Source organism: Microplitis mediator, chromosome 1 (assembly GCF_029852145.1).
Source record: "Microplitis mediator isolate UGA2020A chromosome 1, iyMicMedi2.1, whole genome shotgun sequence".
NCBI lineage: Eukaryota > Metazoa > Arthropoda > Insecta > Hymenoptera > Braconidae > Microplitis > Microplitis mediator.
Window position 1 is genome coordinate 4,711,223 of NC_079969.1, and position 18,760 is coordinate 4,729,982.

An 18,760-nucleotide genomic window follows, 5' to 3' on the forward strand; every position below is an offset into this window, starting at 1 on the left:
TACTTCGTTGCGTTGACCAAGAAGGATTTGTTATCTTAACAAATAACTTCGTAATCCTGACTTTTGTTAAGATAACAAATTTTTTTTTCAGTGTACATGAACATGTTATGGAGTCATAGTAAACCCTGGCTATATTGGCCACCTGACGGAATATGAAAAAAATACATGCAAAAATTAGTATGGCCACAGTGAAATTGACAAGGAATTTATCCCAAATTACTGCAACCATTGAAAATTTTACTGTGGTCATAGTAATTTTCGCATGTATGTTTTTCAAATTCCGTCAGGTGGCCAACATGGTCTGGCTTTACTATGACGCCATAGTATTTCAAACAAGAATAATTTTTCCATGTAAAGATAATTTTCAACTGAGTACTTTTCAGGAACGTTTTTTTGAATTATTTAAACAAAAAATAGTCGACTTGAAAATTTAGCTGGTTTGAAAAACGTTTAAAAAAACGACTTTAAAACCAATTATGAATGTTTTCTGACTTCTTACAAGAATTTATCCACAACGAGGTTTGGAAATTGAAAATGTTTCTAGTCTTTTCAAGTTCCTAAAGTAATCAATTCAAAGTTTAGAATCGTCTCAAATTTGGAAATTCACTAGAATGTACTTTTTTGAAACTAACTGTTTTAAAATAAAATTATAAAAATAAAAATAGACAATACAAATTTCATTACCAATTATTTTAGACTTTATTTAGATAAATACTTATAAATTTTTCTATATAAAAGACAATATAAAACCTCACGAAAAAAAATAAAGAAATTTACAGAAAAATTACCTAGAGTACACAAGAGGTATATTACACCCCACATATCAAAGTGGTCTTCTGTGTAGAAGGATCTCCAGAAAATTGATGATGTGCAAACAAACCCGAGCCCTTCCATCCAACGATCGACACATAACACTCCCGGTCCCACTTCAAAAATTAACAAAAAGGAAATTGGGCCTAATTTTTTATTTTACTTGTCGTATAGTCAAGGTTACAAAGTATCAATGACAAATAATTTATTACAACAACAATTAAGTCGTTGGATTATTTTCCTAATTCATAAAAATTTTCTAAGCAACGTCATTTTTTACACCGCAATAAAATTTGAATAAAAGATCATTTTCAAATAATATTTTGAAATGCGCGAAAAGAAAAATCAATTTTTGACCACTGAAAGTTTGCATACGTCAATATTGTGATTACAAAGGAAAGTCAATTGCCATGTGTTTACAATTCATTTCCCGAATAGAAACAGTAGTTGTTTTATTTTTATTTTTTTTTGTTTTATTCTGAAATTCAATATGTAAAGACTTTATTATAAAGATAAGAATATTGATAAACTAGACTAGAAGAAATTGGAGAAAATAAAAACGTAATAATGAAAATTGAAAATTCAATAGAAGTCTCATATTACTAATATAAGGAAACTCGCAATATCTGGATAATTGGACTCTTCATACCTTGTGTGATAATAGAGTTATATTGATAAGGTGATTGTGTATAGAATAGACCACACATGCGGACAGTGATCCAATCATCCTGAGATCCTGTCATGAAATTGCCTTCGAGCCCTATTCTATCCGCGTGAGCACAGCCAATTGCCCTCACTCGCCTTCACTATCCTCCGGCAAATCTTACCTGTATTCTCTATAAATTTTATTTATTCCATACATACTATCTCGTTATTTCTAACGTAATTTCTATTTATTATATAAATTTATAAGGTTTATATTCATTAGGACATCATTTGATATAAGAACATCTCATCGTTTTCGAATTCAACACAGCTACTACTTTTTTTCATATATGTCTACTAAAATATACAACTTTTACACTACAGTGTTCACGCTCTATTCAAATCCAGAAGTTTATTTTTGCTAATCAATATTTTATTTTCGATCCGATAACACATACATTTTTTCGTAAAATAGATCGTATCTATCATACAGAAAAAACGAGTCTCAAAAATATTATAATATCCCGAGTAAAAAAAGTTATATATACTTATATGCAATTATATATAATTATATATAAAAATGGTCCAATATAATTACATGCAATTGCATATAATTATACACTATTATGTATAATTTATATATGATTACATATAAAAAGGCATTATATATATTTATATATAATTTTATACAGTACCATTAGGCCCATTTCTATATATAATTATATATTATGATATCTAATTATACACTGTAAAAAATCCGGAGTGAATCCATATTGAAATTAAATCCGAATTCACTCCAGATTCACTCCGCCACTCGGAGTTCTGGAGTTTTAAAAAAAATCACTCTGCATGCGGAGTGAATTGGGAGTTTTTTTTTAGCGGAGTGATGTGGATTTTATTTCACTCCGAATTCTCTCCGGTCCAGAGTTTTAACATTTAAATTAATTTATATTAAATTGTTAAACAGCGTGTGTGTGCGAGTGCGAGTGCGAGTGTCTGTGTGTGCGCGTGTCTGTGGATGTGTGTGCGTGTGTGTGTTTGGGTGTGTTTTCGGGTGTGTGCGTATCGGTTGATCAGTACTGTAATACGCGAATTTTTATGTCGATTTTACTTAGTGGAGTTATATTTTATTAATAATATTTTTAAAACTCCCCTCCGGAGTAAATTTCACTCTGAGGGGAGTAAATAATTAAAAATTCATTCACTCCGGATTTAATCCGCATTCACTCCGCGAATTTTTTACAGTGTATAGATTATAAATAATTAGATATAAATTGCATATAATTATATATAACCGGATATAAACACATAAAATTTTTTTATCCGGGATTTGATATCATAATTTTAACTCATATTTTTAAGTAAAGTTCCCTATATTCTTTCTCCGTGTAGAACCGTCTAAAACTATAAAATCCCAATTTAAAATTGTATTGGTAATTTATTTAAATACAATGAAATACTAGAATCGTAAGTTCTTTGTTTGCTAATTTACTGTTAATAACTTTAAAAGATCATCTGTTGTCTCTCTGTTGCGGATGAAGACTGATCGTTTATAGAGTTACTTCCACCAGTAGAACGGAATGCTCAGGCAATCGATCACGGTTCAGTCAGATGAAATTTTCTCTTCTATCGCAAAAGCCTCAACGTCGATCAGATGGGCTGATCCTGCTACCACTTTCACGATGTTTTTTTTCACTTTTCTTTCAATAATAAATGCATTCTTGAATTTTACATTTTTAGATCACCAGCCGTTTTTTTTATAACTCATGAGTAGTTCAATTTTTTTTTTTAATTTTTTTATTTCTTCGCCTTTTATTATGATTGTTATTATTGTGCAATGTAAATGTTGGAAAAAAAACTAATTAATCAAGTTAACCCGCTCTGAAAATAAAGTTCTAAACTGATTGGCTGCTGCTCCGGCACAGGTTGCCTACCGGCTCATAAAATCAATACTTTTGGAATTTTCGCCTGAAATTTTTACACGACACTTTTGAAATTTTTTACGGTAAAAAAATTATGACGATATTACAATTTTTTTTCTAATTTTAATATAAATAGAAATATTTTTGAAGCCGACTTTATTTTCAAATTAAACAAAATAATTAAAAATTTTAGTTTTAACATTTATTTTGATAATTTTTAATCAATAAATTTGAGTGAATTGAATAGTTTAAGAAATTAAAAAATCTCGACTGTTAACAAATATTGTGAATTTCCAGTTGTTTATCGAACATATGTTATGGAAATTTACAAATTAGCTTATCGTAAAACAAAACAGTGAACAATATTGGTAAAATTATATTGCCTTATCGTAAAAATGATATTCAAGCCGTGCAATCACGAGATAAAATTGTAATTTTACATTATTTTAGTACGAATCAGGTACATGTTGCAATTTTACAATAGTATAGTGAAAATTTGAACACCAATGTGATTAATAAATTATAAATTTATGTAATTATATTCAGTATAATCATTGATAAAATTACGGACAAAGATTAGTTTTCTAAATTACTACAAAATTTTTGAATAATGTGGACTCATTAGTCAGATTTGATCAGATCTAGTTATATATAGTCCTATATAATTATATATAGCACTGTAAATAACTATATACAGTCTTGTATATAACCATATATAGGCATATCTGTAGGTATGTATAGTCCTATATATAATTATATATGAGCTCATATCACTCATTTATGATCAGATCTAATTATATTTGGTCTTATATATAACTATATATGAGCTCATATCAATAATTTATGATAAGATCTAATTATATTTGGTCCTCTATATAATTATATTCTCCCTATGTATTCATATATAAATATATATGATTAGGCAAAATAATTTTTTCCCGGATATCTACAAAACATCAATTGGAATTTATTTATTTTCTGAACAGTGTACACCTTAAACGCTTTTGCCATGATAATAATATACAATCGAAACTCTTAATAAATCACCACGAGGATTTAAATTCGTATAAGAGGTAATTCTCGATTTAGTGAATACATGAAATCTATGAAACAACTTTTTATTCGGATTTATTGTTTATTTAGACAAAAAAACAAACGTACTTTAAAAAACATCATACGGGTTAGCTACAATGCCGGTTTCTGAGAACGATATATTGACCTTTCGTGGGTCGTGTAGCCTTTACTGAGCGTCGTTGATCGCAAGACGAGGAAATCGCTCCAATGTTAATTTTTTGGACTGTCGCCAAAATCAAAAAAGCTGAAGAGATTTTAAGTGACGTAAGATCAAGTGTGGTAATAGTCGACGTTGTATTTTACTGACGTAATTAATCGCGCAATAAAGGATATAATTTTTCATGTTAAAAATAACAACAACTGCGGTTAGAAAAATTATTAAACTGAATTTGAATACAGGAATGCTCTAATTGGTGAAGGCTAAACCGTTCAAAATGGAAAGTCAATCCAGAGTTTATTTTCAATCTGCATTTCCTTCTTTTTATATGCAATACAAATATTTGGCCGAAATTCTGCCGAAACCATAGAACTTTATTAGAAGAGGTCGAAAGTTTGCCGAAAACACCTCGAAATTTTATTATTTATAAAGATATTAAGACTAATAAGGCCTGATTAAGGCCGCAAATTTATCGATAAATTCTTTTACTCAGGAATATTAATAATTTGTACTCCTATATTCAACTTAGCGGAAAAGAAGGTTCAATAAATCAAAAATCATCAGCGCCACCGTTAATCTGCATTAGCTCCTCAAAGTTTTTACAGTGTAATAATGTTTAGTTCGGTTGATGCAATCAATTGTGAAAAGAAAATAGAACGGGAGTTCTTCTTTTGGTCGATCAACGAAAGAGTAGTAATTATTTTTTGGTGAATAATTATAGCAGAACAGAGTATTCTAAAATTAATTCGTCATTGATTGTTTCAAAAATACAAGAATCTTAAATGTAATGTTTTAAATTAAAATTTTAAATGATTAAATAATTTCGAATATTAATAGATTGTCAAGATTCCTTTAAGAGTAAAATTACTCCACAAAAATATAAATTTTCAATTATTCAGCAACTCAAATGCAGTTAAATTTACTCAGATAATAATATTCGATTCGATTTAGATACTATCCGAACACTCCTAAAATAAATATATAACGGTTACAGTGGCAATGACTTATTGTGTTGAATAAAGTTCAAATAATTATTAATCATACCTACTAAAATATTTACCTGAGTAAAAAAAAAATTATATATAATTATATTCCATTCATATCTAATTATTTAGAATCTATACATAATAAGACAGATACAGATACATTATGTGGAGGAATTCCAAATCTATACTACATCGTGTAAAAAATAATGTATGGGAAGAACCTCCATTATCTAACAACCGTACGAATCAAGTAATTTTTACACGGTTAAGAATTGGTCACATTAATATGACACACAATCATCTAATGACACGAGCACCCGCCAATAAATGCCCAAAATGTGAATCAACACTAACAATCCAAAATCTTCTAGTAGAATGTAGGCACCACAGAAAGGATCATCAAACTACCAACGGAAATAACAGAATGTTTAAATGACAAAAACAATTTAATTACAGTTCTAAACCTGCTAAGAAAGATAAAATTGCTCAATAAAATTCAATTCTCACCTTATAACACAAAATAACATGTGATTATATATAATTATGTATAGAATACACTGTAAAAAATTTCGGTGTAAAAATGGACCCGAAGAACTTTACACGTCCGTGTGGTGTGAAATAACGGTGTAAAATTTTCTTGTTGTAAACTTTCCACCCGTGTAATTTTAACACGGTGTAATTTACTTTTTTCACACCATTCCGTGTTACTTGTTGTAATTTTGATTAATGAGCAACAAACGATCATTGAATATTTTTAACTACTTATTCAATAACTATATTAATTTTATTTAGATTTTAAATAGTATTTTCAACATTTCAATATTTTTATGATTAATTTTCTTAACGCAAAAATATCATGAATTATACATTTGGCGTGTAATTTTTAATTCACGCCACCTTAATTTAACACCAAATTCGGTGTAATTTTCACACCGAGACGTTTACACTACACTGGGTTTAAAAGTTTTTTACAGTGTATGGCCTAATGTAATTATATAAAAATATATAATGGTTTGTCTAATTGTATGTAATTATATGCGATTGTATGTAATTACATATAATTATATATTTCCAATATAAATATACTGTATAACGCAACAAAAATTTTCTTAATTCACAGAAATGTATATAAAGTAAATTACTCATTTAAGTCACAAATTATTATTCTCAGTGTAGTATTTCTGCGCACTAGTGGGATTAGTGTCATTAGAACGTTTAATATGATTAGTGAACTTAGCATATTCTAAGTGTATTCAATGTCATTAGTATAATGCACTAAAGCTTTGGTATCATTGGAGTGAAATAATTCCGAACGTGGGATGATCCTGCACATAGTCATTAGTACCTTGCAAAAATAATTGTTTTTTGCTTCAGATTGACCAATAAGTTCGTGTGTTTCTAGTATCAGGGTCATAGCTAAAAACAGAAGTTACCGGGAGCCTGGGAATAGGCGTGGCTTAAATGTTAGACATCTGGTGGTCAAAAAATAAACTAAGCAAAGTAACCAGTTGATATTTAGGTTAAGAAGTCAGCTGGTCTTTTTATGTTTCAAGTTTTAATTATTTATTGGGATTCTTACGAATACTCGTGTATCAAAATATATATAATGCGTTTTTTGATTCGAAATTTAAAAATTAGCATCTCAAACACCGCAGAGTAACGATTTTACTGGTGGTGAAAATTTAACAAGACTTGGTAACAATTTTGCTCCAAAACTTCAACCCAAGCATCAAAACGATCCAGTTTTTCTTCTTGATTTAATTTATTTTGACAGATAACATTTCCATTCTTTGGTAGAAAATTATAAAAACTAACTGTATCATTTTTATATACATGACTTTTATATCTATACATAGCAATTTATGTTACTTATACTTTTTTTAGGTGAAAATTCTATTTTAAAAAATTATAATTTCATAACAGTTAATAAAAATAGTATATTATACACCTAGGGAAAACGGGCACCCCAAGCCTTGTGTTCAATTGCCTACCCGAGCCAGGCGAGGGTGCCAAACACCCGAATTGAAACATCCAATACCTATCTTTGTAAGGTGAATTTTATTTTTCACCAGATCTATACCTAAAAGTTCAAATTTTTGCCTCTGCTTGTGGGAAGAATCGTGCATGCGCTGACTGTTATCATTTGTTTTCTCATAAAGGAAAATAATGACTTTCTTCCCGCTAAACAGGGCAGAAATTTGAATTTTTTAAAAATAGTATTCATATAACCTTCGGTTTTTGCTCGGGTAGAGAATCACACACCCGGGTTGAAATGTCCTATTTTTTTCCTAGGTGTGTAATGTACTATTTTGTACTGCTAACAAGAAATAATATCTAAACAAACTGAAATTGATAGTTGATTACGTGTAACATTGACACTGTTGACTACTGTGAATAGTTACATTGTTTATCACGAGGCAAAGCTCGGTTCCAAGGTTCCCAATTTCTATTATTTAAGAACAATTATAAGCTGACGCTCGTGTTCCAAGCCCTGAACGCGAGTACTATACTAGATGGCACTAGTTATCTAAGATACTATTTTAACTGAATATTCTTATATAAGTATTTACGCTTTATGCTGTTTTCTAATGTATTCTCAAGTGACAATTGTTTTAAAACAATTTGAAAAAAAATTTGTTTGCTCTTTAATTTTTCAGTTTTGTTGAAAATCATATATTTTTTTATGATAAATTATTAAAATAGTTTTTCTTTTTTTTTATGCAAAGTTAAGAATCGATAATAGGCTTGATGAGTTCAACGATAATAAGACAAAGAAAATGAAATGTTGAAGAGATTGAAAACCATGAGAGAATATTCGAAAGGTTTTAGTGTAGAAGAGATTAAGAGGTTTTTAACGATGTTTTTCCATTCATTTGTTCTCTGGTCGATAAACTCTTAAAATGGTTTTAGATCTGACAGTAAAAACTGCAGTAATTATGCGAGAATGGAGCTTCATTTATCTTAGCAAATAAGTATTTTTCCTTGTGCTTTTTTCTGAGATATTATTTTAATAAATTATTTTATCTAACGCAATAACGAAATAGAAATAATAAAATCTTGTGATGAGTAAGTTAGAGCGATTTAAAAGCTGAAAAACGATCCGTCGGCAGACCGTTGAGATTTTCACGCTCAGAGACACTGCAACTGATTTTCCAATTTATTTTCACACTTGAAACTTCTCAAACTTTAATTAAAAATTAAAACACTGCAATGATTTTTTTTGTTTTTCTATTTTACTCGTAGCATAAGTGATAAAAAAAATCTCGTAACTGTCACTGTTCTTACAGCCCCCGAAACTGTTCCAAAATGAAAATTTACTACAAGAATTTAAGTTGTGAACTTTTTTTCGATTTTTGGAACTCGAGTTCTCAATAACTATCGATGTTTTAACTCGTTTTTAATTTTTTTTAGGTGATCAACAGAATCTATCACTGATCATTGGTCTTTTCAACGCACTTTCAATCGTTGCTTATAACGAGTGACTTGCAACAATTCACATACGTAACGCACACATGTAGAATGCGTGCCAAGAACTAAATAGAGGGGAATCTAAATCTTGGATTTTCAAAGAATTTTTTCCCCTACGATCCCTGACTGTTGCTTATAACGAACTCGGACTAAATGTGTAGGTTGATACTCTCTAAACATGAATTAGTGGAAATTTCATTAATTACGTTAGTGAAGCTATATTCACTTCATAATCAGTGTATTTAAATAACAAATTAGTGAATTCTCACTAATAAATTTAGTAATATAATTTTCACTAGCAAATTAGTGATTTTCACTACTGAACTAGCGATATTTTCATAATTTCTACAAGTGAAACTGTTATTCACTTCTTAATTTATGAATTTTACAATTTCACTAGTTACTTGAACTAGCAAATAATTAAATATTTTACTAGATATAAATACAATTAATAATTATGGTGCTATTTTAAAAAATTTTAATAAACAACTTTCAAAATAAAAAAAAAAATAGAAGTACAGAACAATAAGATATTTATATGAAGAGTACGTCAATCATAACATCACGGATTTTTTATTTCTTCATCTGTTATTGTTTGGTATCATAACGCATATAATATTTACACTCACGCGATCACATGCGCAGGTCAGCGCAGTGGATAGCATCAAAGACTTTGAATCGGAAGGATGCAGGTTCGAGTCCAGCAGTCACCGGAATTTTTTCATCAATCAAAATCATGTATACTTCCTCTAAGTAATGATTCTAATACATTAATTACATTTCGGATCTAATTACAAGTGTCTTATATTTTTTTTCGCAATATGATATTTTTTTTCACCGATGAAATCAGTGGATTCCCATATTCACTTTTCAATTTAGTGAATATTCACTAATTCTGCGGGGTACGATTGTAACATTGACAATTAGTGAATATTCACTTGAAATTAGTGAAAAATCACTAATTCATATTTAGAGAGCAAGTAAGAAATTCATCAATTTTTTTTTTTAATGGAAAGTTTTGATGGATCATAAACTGTAAGAAGTGATAAGTGATAGAACAAATGAATCTGAAACAAATCTAATAATTTCACGTGATGTTTCTGTTAATGAAGAGGTTTGATCCCATGGCTAATTTAACCGTAGAACCCCAGATCGGTGTAACCCCACACGGCGCACCCCAAGTAATTTTCATGTCTATGGACCAGCAAGTATTCTGAAGTAGAATGTTTAATTATCGATTACATTGGGAGTGGAGAGTGTCTAGATGATTTATATCTTAAATGACGTTATTCGTGTCCGTAACTTTGTGTTATAACCATTATGACTCTGGGTCTTGGGGGTTATTTAACCCCAGTGTGAAATGGTTTAGTGTTATCGAGCTACGTAATTGATGTTTTTAGTCTATTATTTACAGATATTCGTTACTTTTTAGGGCCGCTATTGTTTCTTTTGTGACTTTTCATATGAATAATTGTATGCGAGAAAAATATGAGATAATTGGAGTTCCATTTTGCCCATCCTCCCTTTCCCTTAGAGGTTTCATGATGATGAATTTCAATTTCATTAAAAGTAATTAGTATAAATGTAGTACATAGCTGCTTTGTTATAATAATGTTTAGGCACTTTTACAATTTCGTTTAGTATGCAGAAATGTAAGAGAAAATTCCATTTACACAGGACAACATTACCAAGGAAATAAGTCCGGAACAATGGCTATGGGATTACTTACAAGTGCACGCGATCCCATATGCGGTAAGCGTATGCACAAAAGCTCATTATTAAGTATGTATAATATTTCCATGTTCCACAATTGCTTTCATAGTTTGTACGTCTTCATAAAAGCTGATTATATATATGTAAATATGTAAATAATTTATATGAAAAAAAATTAAATCAAATTTTAAGTTGATAAAATTTTGTTTTTTACGAGCGACTATTTACTGACATTTGAATTTTCTTGTATAATAAAAAAAATCTATTACGTACATATATACATATTATTATGAGGTACATCATCATTTATTTAACGATCAAATATAATAATAAAGACAAATGAAGTATCTGAATTATGGTTAAATGTTTCTATGTGGAAAATATAGATAGAAAGGAAGGTAGTGATGCTCATGAGTTATTCATAGAGACTATCGTAGCTACCCCATCCAGATTGCGAGATTAATCGACCAAGTACACTCCTCTTTGCCCGTACGAACTTCTCACTAAGCTTTTTTTACTTCGTCTTGGCACACAGTGTCACGGTATAGACAATCAGATGCTTTTAAGTCTTAAAATTTCATTCTCTTTTCATCCACATTTATCGTATGAATAAAAAAAAAGCCAATGGATTGACAGTAGCTTACTTTTACATTTCTTTAGGGTGTATAAATAAGATTCCATCACTTAATGTATATGATAATATATACGGTGAAAATTTTACGTTAAAAATTACTGTGCTATTCACAGTAAGTGCCTAATGTTTTGACACTTTGGCAAACTTTAAGTATAGATTGAAATTATTTTTATAGTTTTCGTAATTACTTCTCTATTAAGGGGTTAGGGGTAGTCAGAATTTTCAAAAAATCGATTTTTTTTTTTTTGCATTTTCTTAAAGTATAATATTTTAAAAATATTGTGTGAAAATTTGAAGTGAATCCGACAAATTCTTTTCGAGTTATTTAACAATGACCAAAGGACGCTCGGGTGCTACGTGGCATTCGAGTGCAGGTAGCTAGAAACAGCTGCAAGCAACCGACCTTTCGGGTTTCATTGTCATGAATATCTCCCCATTTTAATGTATTTATAATTATATATATATATATATATATATATATATATATATATATATATATATATATATATATATATTCACAATTTGTAGGTAGTACAAGAACTGAAAAATAATTTTTGGTTGCCAGTATACCTGTAGTCGTTGCACTGATCAGTCGATAGTTTTGTGATAAATTATTTCTCAAGTGAATTAAATTATTAACCATGGGACGTGATTCTAGAAAGGTTTCAAGAGAACTTCGGAGTTCTGAAAAAATTAATAAGTCGCGTTCAGTCAAAAGAAAGAATGTTTTTAATCCGAAAACAGCCGAACGTGATGAAAGTATTCAGAGTACATCTTCTAAAAAATTAAAACAAAACACTGAAGATGATGTACCTGAAGACAGCAGTACTGAATTTCGAATAATAAATTTTATTCAGGTATTCACTGCAATTTCTGCTCTTATAAAATGTAAAAAATGTGATGGAAATGTAGTGTTTCAAACAGCAAGTACACGTGGGCTGGGATTCAAAATTGTAGTTGCATGTAATAACTGTGGAAATGAATATATTCCTTCCTGTTCTTTCGTTGGGCATTCTTATGAAATAAACAGACGTTTCATTTTTGTAATGAGAATACTAGGAATAGGATACGAAGGATTGTGCAAGTTTTGCGGCCTGATGGACATGCCGTCTTTTTTAGATAAATCTACGCATACAATTTTACTGAAACAGATTTTGAATTGTAGTAAAGCCGTCGCAGAAACCTTCATGACGAAAGCTGTGAATGAAGAAAAGCAAGCAATGCCAACAACTGAAAATGAAGATATAAATCATCTAACTGTATCGGGAGATGGAACCTGGCAAAAACGGGGATATACATCGTCATTTGGAGTTTCTTCTATAATTGGCTATTTTACTGGAAAGATTCTTGACATAAACATTAAAAGTGCATATTGTAAGCTATGTGAGTATTGGAAAAAAAAAACAAATACTGTTGAGTTCGAGGAATGGTATCAATCGCATGAAGATGTGTGTTCTGCTAATCATCAAGGGTCTTCTGGGAAAATGGAGGTGGATGCGATGGTCGAAATGTTTTCGTATTCTGAAACTAAATATGGAGTTAAGTATGCCAACTATATTGGTGATGGTGACTCCAAGACCTATTCAGGAATTATAAAATCAGATCCTTACGAAAATACAACTGTAAATAAAAAGGAATGTATAGGGCATGTCCAAAAGCGGATGGGGAGTCGATTACGTACGCTGAAGAGTAAACAAAAAGGTCTTGGTGGTCGAGGTAAGCTCACAGGAAAATTAATAGACAAACTAACTGTGTACTATGGTTTAGCAATACGCCGGCATTGTGATTCTATTGAAAATATGAAATCTGCTATAATGGCAACCTTTTATCACTACGGCTCGAGTGATGAAAAACCGAATCATGATATGTGTCCAAAAGGCGAAGAATCTTGGTGCTCTTACCAGCGCGCTGAAGCAAGAGGAGAGCTTGATACCTTTTCTCACGATTATTCTCCTTTACCTTCTGATGTTTTAAAAGCTATCAAGCCTATATACGAAGATCTTAGTAATGAAAATTTACTTTCAAGATGTGTAGGTGGATTCAATCAGAATAATAATGAAAGCTTTAACCAACTAGTATGGAAAATATGTCCAAAAACGGTAAATACTAGTTTTACTATCGTACAAATAGCTGCATACGTTGCTATGTGTATATTTAATGAGGGTATAAATTCATTATTAGTCTTGATGAATACACTAGGACTTAATTGTGGGCCTAATTCTCATCGGTATGCAGAAAGAATGGATGCTGCACGTATCAAAGTAGCAGATAAGCGCGCTAATGATAACACCCGAGAAGGTCGATTGCAACGTAGGCACCAGCAAATCGATATTTTGGAAGCTGCTATGTCGGCTGAAGAGCTATTATATGGTCCAGGAATAGATGACTCAGTGTAAGTTATTAAATAATTCTTATAATTCGACATAAATCCATAGCAAAACTTTAAATGCGTTTTTCTCAAAACTATGTTTTCTGAACTGGTGATCACTGTAACTTAAAAACTGCTCGGTAGATTTCAATAAAATTTATTGTACTTTTGAAATACATTAAAAACTCGTGCCTGATCGAAGGATTTTTTTTTTTTTCAAAAATTTCGATTTTTTTTTAACAATAAACTGTCGGTTTTTTTCTCGAAAATTTGAAAAAAATTTCCTGAGGCCGCCATTTTGTTAATTTCGAAAAAAAAAAAAAAAGCTTCGATCAGGCACAAGATTATCTATTAATAAAACTAATTTTTCTTGTCCGATTGATTTTAGATGAATCTCCAAGGACTTATGATGATCACCGCAAAGGACTTCGGGAGGAACGGGCTCTACAAAAACAGCGATAACTTTTTGAATTATTAATTTTTTTTTTTGAAATTTTCGTGAAGTCAAATCGAAACGTGTTCTAATAAAGCTATGTTTTTATTTTTGTCAAATAAAGTAATTAACTACAAAAAAAAAATTATTGAAAATCATCATTTTTTCATACCCCTGAGTACCCCTAACCCCTTAACATATTTATGTAGGATTGTATGGGGATCCATATGGGAAATTATAGAAACCTGGATTCCAATACAAGGATTCACATAGGAAACTGTAGGTATCAACCCATCAAAAAAATCCATGCAGGATTATATAGGAATTCATAGTAATCTATGTAGAAAAGTATGGAGACTTGGATTCCCACACGGAAAGATTGGAACCTAACTGGTTACTGTTCTGCACCTGACTCAGCACGGTGCTGGGAAAAAATGCTCAATTGTGGGGCAGCACCACACTGATTACTGTGCGGGACCTGACTGAGTCGTGTGCGCAAATCACTCAGTCAGGTTCCGCACAGTAATCAGTGTGGTGCTGCCTCACAATCGAGCATTTTTTCCCAGCACCGTGCTGAGTCAGGTGCAGAACAGTAACCAGTCGGGTTCCAATCTTTCCGTACATATAAGAAATTTATATAGGAAGTAGAAGAGGGTAGTTCCGGACCTGTATAGTTCTATGAACTATGTCTTTTGTCGAATACGTATCCGTTCGTTCCTCAAAATTCACTTTAGTATACTCACTAGTTCTTTTTTGTCCACCACTGCCGTCATTACCAACAAGCAATAAAGCAGCAGAATAATTTATAATTGGTGATTTCTTATGGAACTTTGAGTTGAATACCAATCATAATTCATTCCCTATTTAGTATAAAATAGTATAGTTCGCCGTGAATGCGTTTTAAACACATAGGTCGCAAAGCATAATGTTGTGTATACTAGAATATTTTGTATATCTACGTTCTAAATACTAAACCTTCATGAGAATTAAAAACATTAAATAGTTCCACGGATATGATTCCAGGAACTAGTTCCTTTTCGCTCCGAAAACGTTCCAGGTTCAATCCGGAATGTTCTCGGAACTACCCACCTCGAATAGGAAGCTATGGATATCTGGATTCCCGTACAAAAAATACGCATAGAGACCTAGGTCCCTGGATTGCTATGTATAAAAATTTTATATAGGTGGTAAACCATAGATAAGTCCACATAGGAATCTGAACTAGGTTCCATGTGGATTTTTGTATGGTTTAGATTTCCATAGGAAATCATTGTAAAAATTCACATAGGAATCCATACTAGATTCCCATATGGATTTAGGATGGTGTAACTTTCCATGGGAATCCACTTGAAAATCTATCGGAAACCATATGGGAATCCATCCGAAAACGTCATATGGAATCTAAAATATCTAAATTCTACTATTTTTAGATAACAAAAATATCACTCCAATTTCAAAATTCAATCAGCTCTTTTATTTAGCGAACCTTTTTGATAACAGCAAAAATAGTATCAATCAATCGACTTGTTCGGGAGATGAAGTGAACTTTTTCAGAATTATACTTATTATTTCGATGAAGAGAAAGTTCTAGGATTGGCCTGCAAAGCCACTGCTTTTTAGATTTTTTATCTGAAATTTACAACGAACTGGTAAAAAATTTAAAGTTTAATTGTAGTATCGCGTGGCAGGGGGTGAAACAGAATGATTTTAGACAAGGGTGAAGTTGGCTACATAAGCCGAAGGCGAGAGCTGTCATCGCCCGAATTCTGAATCGTGTTTTACCCCACACCAAACACTACATCTAATATAACCTGCATTGAAACTGAAAGTTTTAATGTCTGGAGGCAGCCAAAGCGGATTAATTTCTGACCGATAGCCCGCTATGGAATAAGTCTGTATTTTTAATATGCAAATTCAAGTCATTTAAACGGACATATATAGTTTTTCATAAACTTAACAATTTTTTTTAACTGGAATATATATTATTTGCAATGATTTATGTTTCCAGTTTTTTGAATGCAACTGTCAGTTTGGTTGGTTATTGGAATGACATAAACAAACATAAAGGTTTACAATAAACAAATACGATTTTGGCAGGAGTAAAATGAAGTCTGATCAGTTTCTGCCTATTAGATCACATTGGTCTGAAATTGGGCTGTTTCGATTGGCTAAACAGGCATTGAAATTCAAAAGTGATATAAAAAATTATATTTAATAAAAAAAAAGGTTTGAAATAACATTCAGAAAGTTTTAACGTTTATTGGTAAATATATCCCATCGTAAGCAATAAAAATATTTCCATGTCATTAATTTTATTTCACATGAAACAAATAAAAATCAATACGACTTTAAAACTAATATTTATTTTTATCCTTATTCCGGTTTATTGAAAAACTTAAGCAGCTTAAGAAGCTATTAATTATATCATTATATCACCATTAATTTTAAATTTGAATTTGTAGATAAAAAAAATTATCGAATGCTTCTATTTATTCACCGTTTACATACTATGCTCCGTATTAAATTTACGATTTTTTTGTTCCATCCTTAAGCAGCTCATGAAAAAAAAACTGCTATGTATATAAATATATATAAATATATATGTATTTATATACAGAATCTACTGTTCTCCCCGTGAAAAAATGGTTAGATCTAATTATGTATCGCTATATAATACATATCACTATATATTATCGTATCCGATTATATATAATTATATGTTATCATACAGAAATTTGTATATAATTATCTAGAGCTATATATAGTCGTATTCAATTATATTTAGGTAGATATGATTATTTCTTCTCGGGTCGCTTTATTTCACTGTATAATTAATGAAATTAATGAACCTACAAGAGAGAATTATCGATGAAACATTCAAATAGATTTGAGTTAATAAATAAACTTTTATATGAATAATAGTTACTCTTCTTCAGAAATCATAATTTTTTCAAACGGTATAAATTTAAACTTTTTAAGTATTGTAATATTTCAAATTTTACGGCATTTTTCAAACAGTTATGAATTCTGGTTTATTCAAATTTAATTAATTGAATAAATTAATTGTTTATGATGGTAATAAATTAAAATTAATATTACTTTTTTAATATTAATTAAGAGCTCTTTTGATAATCAATAGGGCCTTTGTCAACGTCGCTGAAAAATGCAGTACTGAGAAATATTCCTTATATATATCGATGTATATAGATATATTTAATGTGTGGTTATGCAAGTTTGCTTTTGAAAATAACAGAATCAGTGCAAATTTTTAACATTTTCTGTCCTCACATAAATTAGAGAAATAAGTTGGTATACAAGAAAAATGAATGTGCAGTATAAAACACAAGAAAAAAAAATTCTTATACTTTCTTTTTTCATACTTCAATAAAACTTTCTTAATAACGTTTAATGAAAATAGAAGCCGTAGATATAAATTGGCTTTTAGAATGAAATTGTTTGAAAAATGATATCTATTTTGTTAAGTCGTTCAAAGCTATATTCACGTGTTAGATGGATCTTAAAAAGATTTAATATAATCGTAATTTATAGATTTTAATATAAATAAAATTATGTCTATTGTTATTGTTGTATTTATTTTGTTTAGTGTATCCTTTATTTCAGAAAGAGCTTAAAAATAAATATCAGAAAGTATACAACCTTTTGACTAAAAAATTATATTGAATAATTATTTTAAATTAGACGTTTTTTTTTTTAAATCTAATTTCTTGTTGAAAATAAGGTGAGGTTTTTACTAATTACTAATTTTCTCATTCATAGAAAACTAATGACAATCAATCACAATAAGACGATTTCTGAGTAAAATAGTAAATTATACACCCAGGGAAGAAATTAGGACATTCCAAGCCGAAAAAATGCATACACACTACGGAGGAAGCTCGGGCATTTCAACCCCCATGTTTTCCACCCTCGCTTTTAACTCGGCTAGGCAATTTACACACTTGGGTCGAAATTTTCTATTTTGCTACCTTAGTGTGTAATATACTATTTAGAGTTAGCCGTCAGAAAATGATTATGGAAAGTATTCAAGGCTTCAAAATATATATCTGGACTAAAAAATAACATCCCTAACAGCAAAATTAAAGAAAACCTTCGCCCTCGATTAGAAGTAAACTCAGTAATTTTACTACCATAAGTTGACAAGTTTAAAAAAAATATATTATATTGTTAAAGTCCATTTGTAAGATAATTCTATCAATAGCATTTTATAATTTTATTTTTTCGAAATTGAAGAAATATTTTTTACTTGGAAGAGCTTTCTATCCGAATGAAGTTTCAAAGGTTTATCTTATGTCATAAATTGAATTAGATTGAACCTCAATAATAGACTGTACTTTCCGATAAAATAATAATGGTGACTCTGTCTCGGATATTTTTTAAGTGTATAGTCTTCGTTGGTAAAAGAAGAAAATCCGTAGTAAGAGAAACTGTAAAGGATAAATAAAACTCTTGCAGCTTAGGACTTTAAAGGGAGAAGAAGAAGGTTCTATAGTTGAAGCAAGAGTAGTTGCAGTGAAAGATCCGTTAACTTG

At 30.3% G+C, this 18,760-nt stretch overlaps 2 protein-coding genes across 5 annotated transcripts in view; one reads left to right on the forward strand and one right to left on the reverse strand.

Annotated features, from left to right (window-relative positions):
* The window catches only part of LOC130668516 (neurotrimin-like), a 137,839-nt gene that overhangs the window by 90,130 nt on the left and 28,949 nt on the right, over positions 1-18,760 (reverse strand). The gene's annotated exons all lie outside the window — the stretch shown is intronic.
* On the forward strand, positions 11,963-14,396 carry LOC130668504 (uncharacterized). 3 transcript variants are annotated; one of them, XR_008990033.1, is made up of 3 exons: positions 11,963-13,508; positions 13,591-13,801; positions 14,166-14,396. XR_008990033.1 is itself a non-coding variant. In XM_057470836.1 (2 exons), the coding sequence occupies exons 1-2, from the start codon at positions 12,051-12,053 to the stop codon at positions 14,167-14,169; spliced, it is 1,755 nt and encodes a 584-aa protein (XP_057326819.1). In that variant the 5' UTR covers positions 11,971-12,050; the 3' UTR covers positions 14,170-14,396. The 3 variants fall into 3 exon arrangements, 1 of the variants encoding a protein (XP_057326819.1); XR_008990032.1 differs by having other exon boundaries at positions 13,609-13,801; XM_057470836.1 differs by having other exon boundaries at positions 11,971-13,801.

Excerpts from the sequence above, each read along its gene's own strand:
- LOC130668504 (XM_057470836.1), top strand. The coding sequence starts at position 12,051 with ATGGGACGTGATTCTAGAAAGGTTTCAAGAGAACTTCGGAGTTCTGAA.